General features: G+C 31.1%; 2 protein-coding genes across 13 annotated transcripts in view; one reads left to right on the forward strand and one right to left on the reverse strand.

The window, feature by feature from the left end:
* ADGRL2 (adhesion G protein-coupled receptor L2) overlaps positions 1–19,039 on the reverse strand; it is a 192,125-nt gene that overhangs the window by 169,944 nt on the left and 3,142 nt on the right. The gene's annotated exons all lie outside the window — the stretch shown is intronic.
* The window catches only part of LOC135364042 (serine/arginine repetitive matrix protein 3-like), a 110,763-nt gene continuing 106,165 nt past the window's right edge, over positions 14,442–19,039 (forward strand). The window contains exons 1-2 of the mRNA XM_064587538.1: positions 14,442–14,502; positions 15,808–15,905. Of these exons, the coding sequence (XP_064443608.1) occupies positions 14,442–14,502; positions 15,808–15,905 (159 nt within the window). The remainder of the gene's footprint in view (positions 14,503–15,807; positions 15,906–19,039) is intronic.

The following is a 19,039-nucleotide window of genomic DNA, read 5'->3' on the forward strand; positions in this document are numbered from 1 at the left end:
GTAATTTCAAATATTCTAAATAATTTAAAACTTTTTTAAGTATTACAAAATACGAAGCTATATGAAATTATGTTAAAAATGCCTGATACATCTGCTTTTAGATAAAAATAAGACTGGGTATATTTTAAAAAATTGACATTTATTTTCAAAGTACACTAAAAATACAAGAAATTTTTTTTTTTGCAAAACTTTTTGACAAGGTAGGCTTCCACATCTATACATTTGCCCAGCAATATTTGGGATTTGGAGAAAATACTATTTCCATCAGTAAAAGTTTTTGTTTGGGGTTTTGGGGTTTTTTTTTTTTTTTTTGGTAAAAGTTCTCTTAAAAGTAAAAATTTTTAAATAGAGGGCAACACATGGGCACAACATACTTTTATCACAATTCAGAACAAAGAATGGAAAAATTAAAATCCACACCTCTTTTCTCCCCCAAAATTATGAGACTGACATTAGCACTCCAACTCACTGCCAATTTGAGGGCTTATACCACACCTCTAAATGAAAAGACAGTAAATTTCACAATGGGAATTACACTTCAGCCTTACTTTGCAATTAAGGTATCTGATATTGCCTATAACATGCGGCATTATAGATTATTTCTTTTTGGTATTTATGTTTTGCTGAGGCTGTTGAAAAACCACAGCTACTTCCAAAGCCTAACTTTCCACCCTTCCTCAGACCTGCATTTGCAATTTAAGAGACTTTAATATACGAATCAAGCATTGATAATAAATCCAAGCAGCTTGTTTGCAGAAAGATATCTGAATATTAAATATGAAACTTAACAGGTTTTAATAATTAGACTCTGCAAATTGTATAATATATATGTCTGTCCTAATTTGGGAAGATGCACTTCTCACATAACACTCATCAAACTAAACACAAGAAGTTGTTCTGGCATTTCACTAAATTAAAATCTTGAAACCCTGAAGCTACAATGTGCAAATTTAGAATTTATTAATACTTTAAATCAAACCATAGTTATTATTCAGTTTTATATAATGCGATTTATAGTAGTCTTCTGCTGTAAATGCAAGAACACAATGAGATTTTAATCGGAATCTAGTGTTAGTCACAAGAAGACATTTTGGAAGGTAAACAACCACCACCACCCCCCTCCAAAAAAACCATCATTTCACAGTTAAAAGATAAAAATTATCCACCTGTGATACCCACTGAGGAATTGTGGAATGGCTCCTTACATACCAGAAAATGTTTCTAAAGCTCAGATTTAGGCTACCCTTACTAGAAACTTATATGAGATATTAAATGCTATTTTTTCATAGTTTGCTAAATGCCTAGATGGTTACAACATGGATTTGTTAAAATATTTTGTCACAATTTTTCTTTATAGATTTTATTTCATGACCATTAAAACATTTTTTTAAACATTGCTATTCTTTTTTACGGTTTACCAACTAAAAAACCAAAATTCACACTATAGTATCAACACCCACATTTAGTTAACTTCCCTTTATTTCATGTTGATTACCTGCAAATCTATCTTCAGCATAGCTGATAACCAACCAGTAGAAAAAAGAAGTCAGCCTCATACCAGGGCACAGCTCTGACAGTTGCCTCTACTGTCTTCCTTTTAAAACTGTTAATACATGGGAGGATCCTAATCTTTGCGATGATTTGGGGGCAGGGATTTTGAAGCTGTGATTGTAGGTCAGGGAGAACTACAAAGAAGAATCCTACTGTTTCCATTTTTTCCATATGGTAATTCAATCAGATATCAGATTATAGTAAAATGAGGAAAATTATTGATCTTTTTTATTTAATCACACAGTAAAAGTGGAAGCAGATGTTTTCAGGTGGGTGGGTAGACATCAACATTTCTTGTTTTCAGTATCAGAACATCAATTTTGATAAAGGCAAATCAGGTCAATCACTGATTTATCACCTAATGAAGACACCAACCAAAATAGAAAACTCTGAGCAGAACTTAAGAAAGGAGGAAGAATCTCCCAACAAAAATGAGGAAAAAATAAAACTAAAGAGTGAAAATGGATGCCAAACAACAGGAGCAACTTAAATATGTGAGCCAAATTTAATCCACAACAATAATGATAATAATAAGCATTTACTGAGAGCTTTCCATGTATGAAGCTCTATTAAACTCTGATAACTGAATCACACAATTTTTCTCTATTATATGGAAGTAAGAATACTTTCAGATTACCACTGAAAAATTAGTACTAACTCTTGTATTACTACCATTTTCATTCTTATATCCATGAGAGGAAACTGAAACTGGTTAGGTTCTAGCCCAATTTACTGTGATCTTTATTACCATAAATGACAACTATTTAGTCAAAAATATATTGAGAGCCTACTCTGAGTTAATAACTGTTGATAGGTGCTGATAGGTGCTTGTGGTCATTGTTCAGCCTTGTCACCCATAATTAACCAGCTATAAATAACCTAAAAGTTATCGCTGGGTCTAAAGAATTGAAAAACTATTGAGGAAATAATTTCATAATTCTTAATAATGAATAGATGTAGCCAGGAAATTTTCTAGGTACCAAGAGAATAAATATGTATGTTTACCAAAAAAGATCTTTGAGGGCACAGAAACTCCTAAAGCTTTCCAAAAAGTGACAAGACTTGTATCTAAGGAAACCTAAGAATATCAAATTAGTTTGTGAAAGAGCTGTTAAGAATGTTAATAAAATGGCCCTCAACAAAGCCAAAAGTATTCTTTCACAAAATAAAAGATTTCTCTCTAACCAGAATTTAATAGGTGACTTTTATAAGTCTTGATTACCTTAGAAGAAACTTCACATGAAATACAAGGAAACAAACCAAAAACCTAAACTTATAGCCTCCAAACCACATAATAAAATTTTTTACTTTACTCAGCACTTGAAGAAACATGAATATCATTTAAAACATGTATAGGTATATTGTCAAGAATATTTTTAGGAACATGTGTAAAGGAAGCAAAATTATTATATTTTCCCAAATACATTAAAAATATGCTTTATCAACTTGAAGCAATTTTTTTTGGACTGCTGGTATTATTTAGGCATAATGCATGCACCTCAAAGTACGGGCAGGAAAATGGACTCATTCTTTCTCCTTGCTGTCAAGCAAGCTAATGGCAGGAATGAATGATGTTTCAAACCTATGTTTGATTTCTAGCTCTCTCTCTACCCCACATTCAATTACCAAATTCCATCCCATCATTACAAAAGTTTTCCCATCTGTCTATGACCATTGCCTCACACCTGGACTGTCATCCACACCTTCTAAAGTTCTATTTCCTTCATTTTTTCCCTGCTCTAGTTCATTGCTTACACCATCTTGAGAGTTAGCAATTAAAAATATAACACGTTCTCAATCAAAAATATTAACAGCTTTTTATGGCTGAAATGTAAAGTCTAATTTTAGCGGAGCAGGCTCTTTATAATCATGTCCCAAACTAACATCTCATTTTCATCTCCTTCCATTTTCTGTGCGATTCTTACCTTCCATACACATTTTCCTGAAGGTCCTGTAATTTCTCCCTTTATTTTCCAGTGCCTTTACCTCTGACCTGTCCGCCTCTCAAAAACCCTACATCTGCTGAAATCATTATCTGCCTTCAGGTCTACCTATAAACGGAGTCTCTTTTCTCTACCTAAATGGAGTCTCTTTTCTCCATACTTCAATTTTGAATTCACTCCACCTACCCTATATTCCACAGCCTTTCCTCTACACTTCATTTTGGCACGTCACTATAGTATGCCTTATAATTATTTGTGGAAATGTCTGTTTCTCTCATGAGATTATACATGCCTCTTACAGAGCAGTCCTTAACACAGCACATTTTTCTAGGCAGGGCCTTAATAAATGGCTGTTGACCCAAAATGAATAAAAACAAAGCCCAGAAGTTAATGGATAACTAGATGAAATGCACTTATAGATAAAACTGTTCTTGTAAAGGATAAAATACAATCAATATTGTAAAACACAGACTTTAAGACCAATTCAAGCAAATGCATACTTTTGGTCTGGCAATTTTGGCAAACTCAGTACTAGAAGTTCTCACATTTTTAAAAACCACATGTGCTGCCATAATAACCTCTGTGGCATTGCAGGAAACCAAAAATAACATCTTGAAAGTAAAATCCAAAGCATAAATACGGTGAATTAAATAAATCCAAGCCCTCACCTGTCACTTATACACATGCAACATTGTCAAGAATGACTGCTCTCAACTACAGAAGCATAATGGACTTTAAGAGAATGTACCCACATGTGAAATATCAGATTTTTTCAAAAGATAATTTGGGTTTCACCTTTATTTTAAAGAATTCTCAAAATAATTCTTTTATAAAGAAATCTCTAGTACTGAATATCTTAATACAATCTATCAAAATTGGGAGTGAGAAGTAGGATAGTGGCAATAATTTAATCGCTCTGGCTTGGTAATACCCCCTGGCCTTGAGAAAACTATAAATTGCACAACATGGAAGGGTGACAAGGCCACCAAAAATTAAGATTTACTTCATCAAATTTACCTTTATGATCTTAGCTATAGCCTATAAATGTCCCTATAAATGAAAAGCTGGCTTAAGGAGTTTTAATTAGACTAATATAGTCTTGAATACAATTCCAAAGATGGAAATTCTGCCTTTCACCTAAACAGCTAAATACATCAAATGCACTATATTCTGAAAGATACAAATAAATTTCTGACTACCATATTTAGAAATAAGAGCAATTTTCAATTTCTTAAAATTTGTAATATTTACATATATTAAACCAAAAACTGTGGTATTCTAGCTTTATTACTTAATTCTTTCTGTTGCATAGAATCAATAAAACTCAAAGTCCATCTAAAAGAAGTTTACTACTAAAGATAGGGAGCTTTTAATTTGCACTGAATTGTTCACTAAAATATTTTTCAATCTACTTACAAATCTTGCAATAATAAAAAAAAAATGGACTTAAGTCCCACCTTTAAGGCGGTTTCTATACCACTGTGACAGGTGATTTCGAAATATTTTAACCTGGATGTTAAACACTTCAATTTCAACAACGTCTAATTGTATGTTAAAATGATGTAAAATATTAAAGCTTTAATGAGTACTCAGCATTAAAAAGTCAATTTAGTAAGTAAGGAATTAATTTTCAAATAGATTAGAGGAGCTTTAGAAATTCTGAATGGTATAGTTGTGATTCTGTCCAAAAGTTAACCTTTATAAGCAGTGTTAATGAAAATTTTAACTATTTAGTCAAAATTATATATTGTTTCCTGGAATCCTTCCTAATATTTTTAGTTTAACTTTCTAACTACTTGAATTATTCATACGTATTATATATAGTTCCTTATCTAAATTCCTACCCTTATACAGAGTTGCCTACCTTTCACTTTGTTTAAATCTTTTTTATGCAATAAATAAAATGTCAACAAACTAAAAAAGTAAAATTACAATTTTATCTAACCCTTAGGTTCTAAAAGGGTAAGGAGAGAAAATTAATAGATACTTAGGTCTTAGACATAATGTCATAATTTCTAAGTGTAGAGAACAGACAGCTTAATCTTCAGCCAAAAATGAGATCAAGACAATGCTGAATCCTTGGCCAACAACATAAACATGTTTGCCTTGCTATATTTTGGTTGAAGCAAATATAAATAAAACAAAGGAGAATGGCAGGTCAATCAAAGGCATCAATTGTACTATGTAGTTGCCCACACAAATCCTTCTTTATAGACAAACTGTCTTTTTTTTCTTTTAAAATCACTTAATTCATAACACGAATTATAGAATGGCAAAATATATATATATTCCTCAAACTGTCATTTAAGATGTTTCAATCAAAATTTTCAATATTTTCTTTGAGAAAAAAAGTACATGGACTGAAGTTTTTATTTTGTAGGCTGAACAAAAACAGGCAGGTATAAAAAAATCACTCATATCATAATGAATGATGGATTATCAGACCAAACATTAAAAAAATATTTTACAAGAGTTAAATTATGCCAAACATGAAGGTATGGGAAATATCCTTTTTTAATTATGGAGGGCTCAATATATATTCAGTCATATGGAAACAATCTGAAGACCACCACCACATGATTCCACATTAAATAAAAAACTTATCCATTGATACTAATCACTAAATTTATACCTTGCTCTTTTTCAGAGGTCAAACAGTATGTTACTTGGGAAGTCAAATAAAAAAAAAATGTGATTTAATTTTTTTAAAAAAGAGAAATAAGGCCCTCAGCCATCAATTCAGAAATGAATAATATCCAATTATTAAGAACAAAACATTCTATGAGAATATCAAAAATATTATAAAGCAATATACAAAATACTGAAGAAGTGTTAAGTACGAAAACATCTGAAAATACCAGTTTAAAAAAATAGGAGTTGGTGATTTATTCTTCAGAAACAGACAAAATCAATTTTAATAAAGTAAGCTAACAAATTAAGCCTATATTTTAATTTATTTTCAATTAAACGTTAACATTGTGGTGATTTAATTGCAACCTTCTTGGTAATGTTCCTGATTTTCCCAGATTTAACAGGCAATCTAGGGAATGAGACTATTAGTGTATGTAATATATAACATTCTCAATATTCTTCAAACACCTAAGCAATGCTTGTACTAAAGGCTATTCAATTTAGTATTGTTCTAAAGAGTTCTTATTCTAATTTTTAAAAACACTTAAGCTATTAAAAATCAATTCTAAATATTTTTTTAAAGCCAATTCTGGAAAATGTGAATTCTAATACACTTAAGATTTGTTCTTCAATTTTTAATCATATAATATTAGTGACTGAATAATAAATGCTTTGAAAAAATATCTTTTCTCATGTAATGAAACCAGTTATAGGTTTCAGGCTGAAATGTCAGGAGAACTTTGCACTTAACATATCAGTAACACAATACAAGAAAATCAGTAAAAAAACAACAACAAAACAAATGGGAGGTATGGGAGAGTACTACATTATTAAAATAGGCAAAGTGTAGAGTTGTGTTTGACCATCAAGTTCATTGTAATTCTATGTCACCATAATTTGACAAAATATTTTATAAGCACTGATCAACCCAAAATTCCTATGAAGAGGACCAAGACAGAAGAGTGCTTTTAGAGTGTATTCTTAAATACTTTAACATATTTCAGCTGTTATCTGAATCCCACGTAGCAAAGATCTAAAACAAAGATTTTCTTGAATGTAACTCAAATAATTTCAAAGGTCCAGGTACTTATTTTTGCATCTGCCAACAGCTACCACGGGCCAGTAATTACTACTAAGAGATAACAAAGCATCCCTTATGATGCTCTGACAAGTAATAAAATACTACGGTTAAGCTATTTCTTTGAACCTAAATTTTTATTTCAGGCCTCTGATATGAGCAATAACAACTACTTTTCTGCTTTGACTGGTATTTGGTCAAAACAAAAATGCCTTTCAAGTCAATATTCTGATTTAAAGAGCATTGAATATAAACTAATTTTTAAAAAACATTACATAAAAATTCAATGAGTAAATGGCTTCTTTTCCTTAATTATAAGTCTCAAAAAGGCTATTTAAATTTATATTTAAATCATATTTATATAAAAGTATGAAAACCATACAAACATGAGACAAGATTATCCATGAATAGAAAGCATCAATATTTTTATTGTGAATTTCAGTTATTTCCTCAGGTGTTGTATTTATTCTTATACATAGGTAACACAATCATGTTTAAATTACTGGAGAAAAAAATGTGCAATCTTATAATTTATTCTTTTTAAAAATGAATAGAAATTTGATATTCTAAGATTTTAACATTTTTACTCTTCAGTGCAGCTTTGAATTAGCAATACCCTGTGAATGCCATAATAAAATGTACATAATAAAAAGTAGTCTTTTAAAAAACCTTTGTTAGATTTCAACTTGATGAAATCTATGCCTTTGAAAATATAAAAGCAAAAAGGCATTAATATTGTTTATTATTAGAATTAAAATGAAAGCAATAGTTTTTAAATTTTAAATTTAGTTTTTAAATTAATAAAGCAATATAAAATATATTTTTTCCAACAGTTATTAAAACTTGTAGATTCATAGTTTTGAATTCCAGACTCTTCATATAGGTACACATAAATTTTGAATAAATATTATTTAGGGTTTTTTACATGTTTTATTAACTTCCATTTAAAATGTTAACCTGTTAAAATATTTGACTCGGTTCAAAGAGAATAAACATAGCAAGTTTTTTAACAGAAAATTCCATTTTTATAAAATGTATATTAAAAAGATTATTTCAAATATGCATTCGTAACACATACTGCCCTTATCTTGAGAATTATTCCTCATATTATATTCTATTCATAATGTAGCTTATTTTTTTAAAAAAAAGCCAATCTGCTCAAACAGATGTAGAAACAATTTAATACATACACATTTACTCAACATATATATAAATGAGCAGAGGATATTATATCATAATTAATATTTTTTATTATTCATCCAAGAATATTTGCTAGAAATTTCTCTGATAACTTACAAAGAATGTCAGGGTTATTTTAAACTGTAAAACATCGCCAATTAACTTCCTTATCATAAACATCCCCAATATAATACCAATAACACTTTTACAATAGTAACTTAATTAACTTGTCAACGAAACATTTTCTTTGCAATGGATTTAAATTTCACTACTTTAAAAAACACTCAATAGTCTACCTCCAAATTTGAGACAAAACAAGTAGAACTTACCCTAGCTGTGCCTTTCCAATAACCTCACAGAAGTTATGCACTCTGTGACAGTTACTGTTCCTCATGTAACAATCTTCCTGGAATGAATTCTCTAGTAACCCTTACCTCTCTGTGAAGGGAGGTGTGATATTCGAGGGAAAAGGGTAATGAACTGTAATATCAGATTCCATTTTCTGGTGCCGATCATAGTTAGCACCAACAATGATAAGAAATCTTTTTTTATCATATTATTTAAGACAATGAAGTTGGCAGTACAGGATGCCTATAAATAATTCTACCGAAAAGGAGCATTTGTATACTTTTGTAAAAACATACCGACATAATCCTATTGAAGTGAATTGCTGTTGCTAATATTCTTACCCTGGTATGAAAATGCTCTGCATAAATGTAGCATAGACTTGTTAAGATAATACATGACCATGCTGAGAGGTTAATACTTATATAAAAGCCCATGCCAGTACCATAAATCTCTTTATTAGACAACAGTTTTCTTACTTAGAGGGTCATTCTGTGTAACAGTAACAATCTGACTTTTCACATTAGTAAGGCTTAGCTAATAAAACAGTAAGTCTACAACAATGAATTTCATTAAGAAACAAAGCTTCTTAAAATACCAAATAAATATTTTTACTTGTCATATCATTCCTTGGTAAACTAAGGAAGAGAAATGAACTATTACATCTCTTTTCAAGAATGCATTAAAGGATAACCTTTCTTTTTTTTCCAACAAGCAAATTCTGAAATAACATTTTTATACTAAAATGTAAAAATAAAAATAAAAAGGTTCATTTTTAGGATAACTTAATATAATATCTTATCCTTAAATTTCCTGGCACAATTATACATATGATGTGAAAAATTTTGCTCACTGAAAAGAACCAAATGCTTCTAAAGGATTTTAACCCTGATTACCAAAACACCTGATCGGAAAACTCTCAAGTATTTCTGAGTATCTGGCTTATAATTTCTGAGAAATTTAGCTGACACAGTGTTCATAAATATAATTCCGTTTTTTAATTAAGTACTATCTATCTTGCCTGCATTCATTTTTTTCCAAGTTACTCAGCAACTTCCTAAACCATTTAATATTAGATCTTTACTGGTGGTTTCCCTGTTTTTAAGTGTCACTGCATTAATCGGTCCGTTATTGCAAGTAAAAGTCATTAATCCAAAGTGATCATTTTTGATTTTAGAAAAGAGCAAATGCAACTCATCTACTTTGATCTATTAATTAAATGAAGAGAAATGTAATTTACTACTTACTGTTCATTGATCGCTTTACAATATTTTACATAATCTGGAAAATTTTCTAAAAAATCCCATCTCTCTTTTAATTATTCAATATTTAAACAAGACACAGTTCTACAGTCATCCAGAGCTCTGGCTGATCATAAAACTAGTTAGCATCTCAAAATGAGTCTGATTCATTATCTTCATTACCTTTCAAGTTATCTTTACTAATTAAGGAAAGGTAAAAAGCACATTTGTAATCTGTGAATACAGGAAATGATAAATACTTGGACATTTAGTATATTAAATTTCACTATAATTTGGCTAATCCCAAATGCTTTATTTTCCTTAGAACAATTTTTCTCAAACAAAAATAAAAAGTATGTTAAAATATATAATTTTCAAAAAAGCAATACCAATTGATACTGCTTTGATTATTTTATCTCATATACAAGCTCCCTCTGCAGGTAATAACAAGGGTTAGCAAAAATATCTGAAACATGTAGGCAGTTGCCTGGTAAAGATGCAGGTCACCACTGTATGAAAATACTATTATCTAAAGTCTCCTCCTTACCAATTATCTGATTAAAATAACTGCTTCTGAAAATTTGTGGTTCAACATGATTATTCTTGTCCTTCAGCTTGGTTAAGAATGCAGCTTGAGCAGGCAGGATATACAAACTTTTCAAAGTCACCCAAGAGCCACTCTTACAAAGTGTATTTCAAGGAAAAGAAAACATTACCTTGCTTACACAGCACCAGCCTGAAATGATAGACCACCCAAATCAAAGCTGTTCAACCTGTTTATCTGATGCATCTTCTGATCCCAAAGTAAACAATCAAAGGTGATATTTTAGGATTGACTTACAGTGAAAGATAAAGATAAATTTTAAATAAATGTAGTAACTACTACCATTTTCTTCTTAGAATTTAGAAAAATTCTGAAACTTAAATCTGGAAGTATTTTTCTGAACAATAAATTTATTTTCATTAATTCAATATGAAAAGAAAAAGAAAACTCGTTTGATTTGCAAAATGCCCTTTACCCCTCCATCATATTTTTTTCAAATCTGTTTTAGATTTGTGTTTGCACACTCTCCTCTTCACCATATTCCTTTCTCTGTGAATACAGATATAAGGTACATCTCTGACAAGGGAGCAGGGGGGAAAAAGGCAAAGCTAAGAATATTTTCAAAGTCTTGGGCGCCTGGGTGGCTCAGTCATTAAGCATCTGCCTTCGGCTCAGGTCATGATCCCAGGGTCCTGGGATCGAGTCCCACATCGGGCTCCCTGCTCTGCGGGAAGCCTGCTTCTCCCTCTCCCACTCCCCCTGCTTGTGTTCCTGCTCTCGCTATGTCTTTCTCTGTCAAGTAAATAAATAAAATCTTTAAAATAAATAAATAAATAAAAGAATATTTTCAAAGTCTTAGGGGGCAATGTGTTACCAAAAATTATTACTGGACAATTTGATGTCCCCTGATTTTTCCCTTCAAACATGTATGCACCACCTTATAGCATATAAGCAGTGACTAGAAATTTGAGGCATTCAATTTGACTTACCCATAAATGAACTGATATGCTTTTATTATAAGGTGTTTTTTTAAACTAAGATCCTTAATTAAAAACATGTAAATTATAAAAGATATGCTCACTTTCATGCTAAACATACGAAAATACCAATACAGAGATACCAGTTAAATTTCTTTTCTACTTAAACAAAGAAAACAAGGTTAAGGGGAAAGGCAACTTGTAATAAGCAGCATTGTAGTGAGTTTTTCACTTTAGAGAAAAATAAAATTTTGTTTCACTTGTATCTTTAAATATTCAGGCTGTAGGCCTAGTTTAAAACCAATGATAATATGAAAAGTGACCTCCATGAAGGCTATGGGTATCACAGCATTTACAGCAGAAAAAACAAAGATGGGGGGGAGACATCTCTATTACTCAAAAGGACAGAAAGAGTTAAATGTCCTTAGTAAAAATGAAATGTCTAGGACATCAAAATTTCAGTATAATTTTTATTTGTTGATGGATAAGAAGCAAAATGAAACATTTCAGAATTACATCCATCTTTTCTTAAATGTAAGACAAGATACATAAAATGCATCAATTCTTCATTTAATACATTAAGGCTTTGTCAAATTCTACAAAAATATGCACAATCACTGGGATACAAATGCATAGGCTTACAACATCACCAAAATTAATGTTTCCCAAACTCTCTTGGACATTAACCCCAGGAAGACCAGGAATCTTAAGAATTAAAACATACCATAAGCATCTCGAGATTAAGAACATAAAGATGAGTGGAGAAAATATTGTATAAAAACATGTTTTCTGTAAATTCTAATAAATAACTGGGTAATAACCAGTGAAAAAAATGATAGGCTTTTAAGGCAAAGGAATAAAATTTCTGTATGGGAAGTACCAATGGAATAAGAAATAATAATTCCTAATAGAAATACTTTGTTTCAAAGTAAAAAAAGACAGGAAAATCATTTAGGACATGATTTTCTATGTAAATTGTAGTTGAGAACTGATTAAGTTAATATAATCTACATAAAACAGAAATATATCAACTAAAGACCTTTTCTAAAATCTTGTAATGATTCCCTCATTATATGGAGAATTGCTGTCACAGTATTCTATTTTAAGAATAAACGATTAAAATTAGAATTTACTTTATAAACAAAAAAGAACTCTCTTTTGCTTCTTTTATAGATGCTATTTACTATCCTCTACAATAGAAACCATTAGTCAAAAGCAAGGTCATCTAGCCCACCCCCAGCAGCCAAGAACCATTTTTGACAATAACTGGGGTTAGATTATTTTGTCATCTAAATCCAGGGCAATCATCTGTTTGAGGCATGGGCTGATGTAAAAATACCTACAAAATGATGCAAAGCATGGGTAGTACAAGCATTTCGTGATCCAAAAATAGTAAATACCTTTGAGAACAAAATAGAGATTAACTAAGTCATATCATTTTCAAAATCGGTTTAAAAAGTTATTTTAATCATACATATTTTACATTTTAAACTTATATTTGCATTAATTTTTAGCCAGTAACAGTCATAAATATTGATACATACAAAGGAACAGGATATAAATTCCATGCTTATATATGTACGTGTGTTATATATTTATTTGATTAAGAAAGGAGTTAAAGAGTATTACCTAATAATTGAAAGAGCAAAACTAACCCTTTTTATTTTATGAGGAACTTCATGGTGCATTTTTCACCACACATTTTTCACTACAATGGCTAAAGATTTTATTATTCATCTAGAAACAGATTTATCCAGTTTTGTTCTAATAAAACAATAAGCCTTTGAACCGATCTAAGTCTGAAGTTAACCATCTTTTCAACTTCTTCCATCTCTCATGGCCAAGAACTAATAGTTCATTTTTATCTTCTTTTTTCTACTATCAGATTTATTAAAAACAACAGCAACAACAAAAAAACCCCACACATTTTTGAAGTTACTTAATGCATCTTAAACAGAATTAAGTCATTATTTCAGGATGTTAACTTCTGCTTAACCTGCCTGCTTTTTAATATTTCTATTTTTATAAAAATATTCAATCTATCCTTACAAAAAGTCTCCCAAAGTTTTTTCTTTCTTAGCTTTAAGTAGGCTTCTTTTAAGGCAACTAATTTCAATACTGAAATTCAGAGATTAAGGTGTAATCCCTGTGTGTGAATTTTAATGTTTATAACGTACTCCTCACAGATTGGAAAAATCAATGACAAGACCAACAGGGGCCCATTTTGCTCAGCATAGGTTTTCTTGTCAGGTAGTGATTAATGCTGTACTCTGTAGAGGGAGACATTACATCCGGGCTAAAACAGACCTAAATTTTACCCTCAGGCAGAAATCTGATTTAAACATCTCTATTTAAAGTGACATTTGTCCTCCCTTTTCAACTGGTTTCCCCAGAAATTCCAGGAAGTTGACTTCATGACCTAAAAACAGCTGGGTGGCTGTGAGCAGCAGTTGTGTCCTGTTCTTGCACTTCGGTAAATCTGGGTGCCAGAATGAATCAAGGTGGTAATAAAACAGGTGCCCAGCTATCCGCTATGATGAATCCCATGCCACCTAATTGCTACAAGAATTTAAGACTTAAAATTCTTAATAATTCTAGAGTCAGTAATAAAAATTTCTAAAATGTGTTTCTGTTGCTGATAATAACCTAGCTATCCATACTGATGGGCCAGATTTCTTTTGATGCCTAAAATTACATCTGATATTTCATGACACTCATCTGAAATATCAGCTGATCACAAATTCTAGAAATCCAGAAAAGCAACAACAAAAAGCAAATTTCTAAAACAAATAAGAATATGCAAGTGGAAATAGTTTCTTGGACTTCATGTAACAGCTTCCATAAAAACAAAAACGGAAAACAAAAAGAAAAAAAGTTCACATAACAAAAGTCACCAAGTAAAGAAGATATATGCATATTAAAACAGGCACCAATATCCTTACACTGTGAAACATGGTAGCTTTTGATATTATTAAGCAATTTAGACATTGCTGGCAAGTTCCTACTAACCAAGGTAATCTAATTTCTGTTGCTTTTCAATGTAAATTGATTTTTTTTTTCTTTTAGCCGTTCTGGTAATTGAACAAATTTATACAACTGTGATGGGATATTACTTACCACCACACAATGCCATAAAATTCTCTATGAAGACAAACTCTATTACTTCATAAAACTGCATTTTTGTTGTAATTAAACAAATTGTATTTAAACTTGCTCTGTGTTTCAAAGCAATCAATAGTATTTTGCTGTAAGCTGCACTCTACTTGCAGGTGTTAAGCGCTAGGTTCCTTCACTCGATCTACCTTTTTTAAAGATAATTTTTATTGGCAATATATGGGAAGTTATTTTCTTCTTAAGAAATAACTTTAAAAATCATTGCATAAGAATATATTAGAAAATATCTGCAAATCATTGCCTAATCTATCAGATAAATGATGTAAAAAGATTTTTAAGTATTTTTGGTTAAGACCTTATATGACACAGTGATCCACTTAAAAAAACTCTACTTATGTCAAAAGAGCATAAAGAGATTTTCACTGTTTATAATATACACATTATAAAACCTATAAAGTCAAAATACCACACTGACGTCCTGAATAAAATTTAGGAATTACAGACCCCCAGTTATATAGTTTCTTCTTTCAAAGTTATTCACACTTAGGTCAAGAAAAATGTCATCATTTTAGGATTCTAATTCTCTAATTCCAATCATTAACTATCTTTATGTTAAACAACCCATTTCTTAAGAGTTTTTCTTAAAGCATTAAAAAAAAAATCACTGCTTGACCAATCTTGAGTTGCAAAAAGATTTCAGAGAACAGTCTCAATTTTTCTGATAACATCAAGTCTAATTACAGTAATCGGGGTGATTAAATACTTTTCAACCTTTCAACCTTCAATCAAGAATTATTTGAAGAGATGAATATTTAGGTGGGGCTATAGACTAATTAGTGTTATGTAAGAGAGAAGTTAACTAAGCTATGATTTTAATCTATCTTTAAAATAGAAATGTTTTAATCTTTCTTGAAAATAGTTACAAAACAGTTATCTTTTTAGGTAATATGAACTAATATTTAAACAAATTACCTTAAGAACTGATATGACCAAAACATAAACAGGATTTCAAGGCCTTTTCAGGTCTAGGAGCTAAAGTTGCTATTTTTAACACTTGATCTAAACCATCAATTTGCAAAATTTTTTAGCTAAGTATTTTTGCAAATAATTTGATGAACCTTTCTTCATAATCATGCACTTTATTTCTAGAATTTATTAGTTTGAAAATAATTCCACTTTAATTTTACATGAACCTTTTCCACAGAAAAGCAGACAGATGTCAAATGTGTACCTCTCCAAGACTCAAAATCAGATACGGTGGACATGAAGAGGCAAAGTGTACAGTCTTTGAGGAGACTTTTCGTAAAAATAGCAAACGTGAATTCTTCAATTACTGAATTCTTCAAATTTCCAAGAATGTTCATTCCTAATCTAAATACAGTTAATCTGCTCTCTTAAATAGCAGCAATTGGGCAAGTGGTATGGATTCTTATTAAAATGAGAACACATTTCTCTCAGGTATGTATAGTGTGTGTAGCCCATACATAAATTGTAATTCTCTCTTCATCTCATACTACATCTGTCAATAAAGCGTGATTTGAGTTATTTATTCACAAGTTAGGTCAAATAAATATTTTGATAGAAAATACAGCAATAAACATTTTATTACTATGGTGTACAGACTTCCAGTTACCTCTTGACCTTCCCAACTTCTCAATCTTAGCTCACATATTCCTGTATTACTTAAGACATTAAAATATTATGTTAGATTTTTTAATAAAACACAGAAAGCTTCAATAATGATCAAATAAAGATCTAACCTTAAGTAAACCTTGGTTTTAAAGCTTTCCTCTTGCATATTTTAAGAAAGGAAACACCCAGAAGCTTGGTGTTAACGTTTCTGCTGATTGTGAAAATCGCAGCAATAAAAACCCCAATGCTTGTCTTAAAATTAAGACTTGTAGTACTACTCTATGTGAGATATGTATATTTAATATTAGTTTTTATAACATTTGGAAGTTTTGTTGTCTGCTTTGATGTTAGTCTATTAATAAAGCAGAGTCAAAAGCCTGAAAAATTTTTATTTATTGGAAATTCTCAAGTCAAAACCAGAAGTAATTGGTTTGTTCTACCCCACATGACTTAATATTCTGATTTCTCCAACTACCTGCTCCCAGAGCTATCTGCATTTCTAAATTCATTTTCTGTTGCCAACACATAGTAACCCACAGTGATTGAAAATGGCAGCTGAAGTGCTTCTACAACACATTAATTTTTCTCTAAGTAGTCCAATTTTGTCATTGAAATGTTGAAAAAATCTTTTCACTGCATTTTACACCTTCAGAGATTTGCTGAATTCAGGAGCACCATCATATAAAATGAAGAACAATGTTTTCAAGACAATTTTTAGATTATCACTAATAGCTCTAAAGGATAATGTTTTCTTTATAGCACTCTGCATTCAAAGCAGACTAGTTAACAGCAACTTAAGTGCAATAATAGCAATTACATCAACGTGTGCATTTTTACCTCAAAAGTACTTCTTAGACAACTGAAGGGACCAGATAAATAAACTATCATAAAATGGTTTCAGGGGCATGATATACAATTTGAATGGCGCTAAAAAAAATCTCTTAGTCTGAATAAAGTATCTTACTAAACTAAAAACCAAAAATGTTAGGCAATTAATGTAATGATATTTTCCCTCCCAAATTGTTCATCAGAGTTAATTTTCAGTATTAGAATGAAAAACAAGGAGGTCCGAACATTAGTTAAAAAAAAAAAAGTCCACTTCTAATGAAAGAATATAAACTTATGTTCAAAATCAACTAACCATCAAAGGTAAAAGTATAAAAAATATGGGCTCCAAAACCTTCTCTGAGGTTCATTTTCATCTTAAGACTAGGCTTTAGGAAATCTTGAGCTAAATAAGTAAAACCAACACTTCCGCAGAAGTTGATGAAAAAAGTTCTCCCTTGACCCATCTGCTTGCCATAAAATGACCCAAATGACCCAAGTACTTGTTCTTGTTTCTTTACTCATGGGTATTGAGTTGTTAAAAGAAATTCAAAGAACTTATCTCTCTGCAAATGTAAAAAAAGCATTAACAAATATGCTATAAATATTAGGAAAAATAAACCAACTGTAAGCTGAATTCTCCAGTGTACAGTGTTTGATAAAATACAAAACTTCTGAGACAAAATCAATATTCAAAAAGAATTACTACTAACTAGAATTCACAAATATTCTGAGTATCACCTAGAACCCTTTCTCAAATTTACACTTGCAGAAGTTGCATTAACAAAGTTCATACTGAGTTTTTAATATTCAAACGCTCCATTGATTTTCCCCTTAATTTAGCAAGGATATTAAAAATAAGTTTCCTAGGCGTAAAAATGAGTGTCCCTTTATCACAAGATTTCTATTGTTTTATAGACTAATTAAAAGGCTTTCTTCCCCATTTTACTAATATAACAAAGTGTAGGCCCTAGAAAAGTATTAAGTTAGAAGGAAAAGCTTTCTCACTCTCTTCCACTGAAGGGACCCCAAAAGACAGGCAACAGTGACTATCATTAAATAAAAGGTCACCTTTTTTCTAGGAACAAACCATTTATCAATAGAAAATAATTGTCTTGCCATTTGCAAGGGCTCCACAGCAATAGACAATGTTTTTCGCTCACATAATTACAAAACAGTGAAAGTTCAGAAACACAGCCTGAATCCACCTCCCTATTTTTACCCTTTACAATTCTCATTGCCCTTTGGGCCTCTGCTTGGAAGCAAATGGAAGACAGGCTGAAGTTTTCTCAATTGAGCTGAAGCTAAGAAACCTTTGATATGCTAATAGTCCCCTTCAAACGGTAAGAATTCACACTTGCATTAATTCAAACAATTTGTGCAGAATGATGTGAAATGGCACCTCTTTTAGAGGCAAGCAACAAAAGGAGAGAATCGGAATGTCTGAAGGAACTAAACAACAGAACATTTGTTCTGCAGTATTCTCTCTATCATGCATAAATTTCCTGGAGGGTGGAGAGAGGGACAACAAAAAGTTCCACAACACACCTGAACAGAAGTAGATTTTCTTATATAAGGTTTTCCAAATATCGTAAACATACTAAATTTAAAGTTACCAAGTTACCTTTTACTTGGGTCAAAAGTCCCATAACAATTTGGAATGTTGTTAAAGACACTACAGAAACTATTCTTTTTCTCTGCTGTGGACGCCTATTGCCTCCTAGTACCCAACTTTTAAGGTCTGCCCAAGATCAAACTTGATTTAGTAAGAGACATCCCAACAGGAAATTATTTACCAAACGGATGTGACTTTTCTCCATTGTGCAACTCGAGTTGAGCAAAGAGCAAACTCGGTGCGGCCCGTTCCAGATACAAACACTGACAGGGAAATGAATGAACCAACAGCGTCCGTTAAATCTATGCCTCTGGAAAGGGGAAGAGAGAAGTACACGCACCGTAAAGGCGGCAGGAGAAAATTT

The sequence above is a fragment of the Mirounga angustirostris genome, unplaced genomic scaffold, assembly GCF_029215605.1.
Source record: "Mirounga angustirostris isolate CCGP_5_RB_7025 unplaced genomic scaffold, mMirAng1.0.hap1 SCAF_4, whole genome shotgun sequence".
NCBI lineage: Eukaryota > Metazoa > Chordata > Mammalia > Carnivora > Phocidae > Mirounga > Mirounga angustirostris.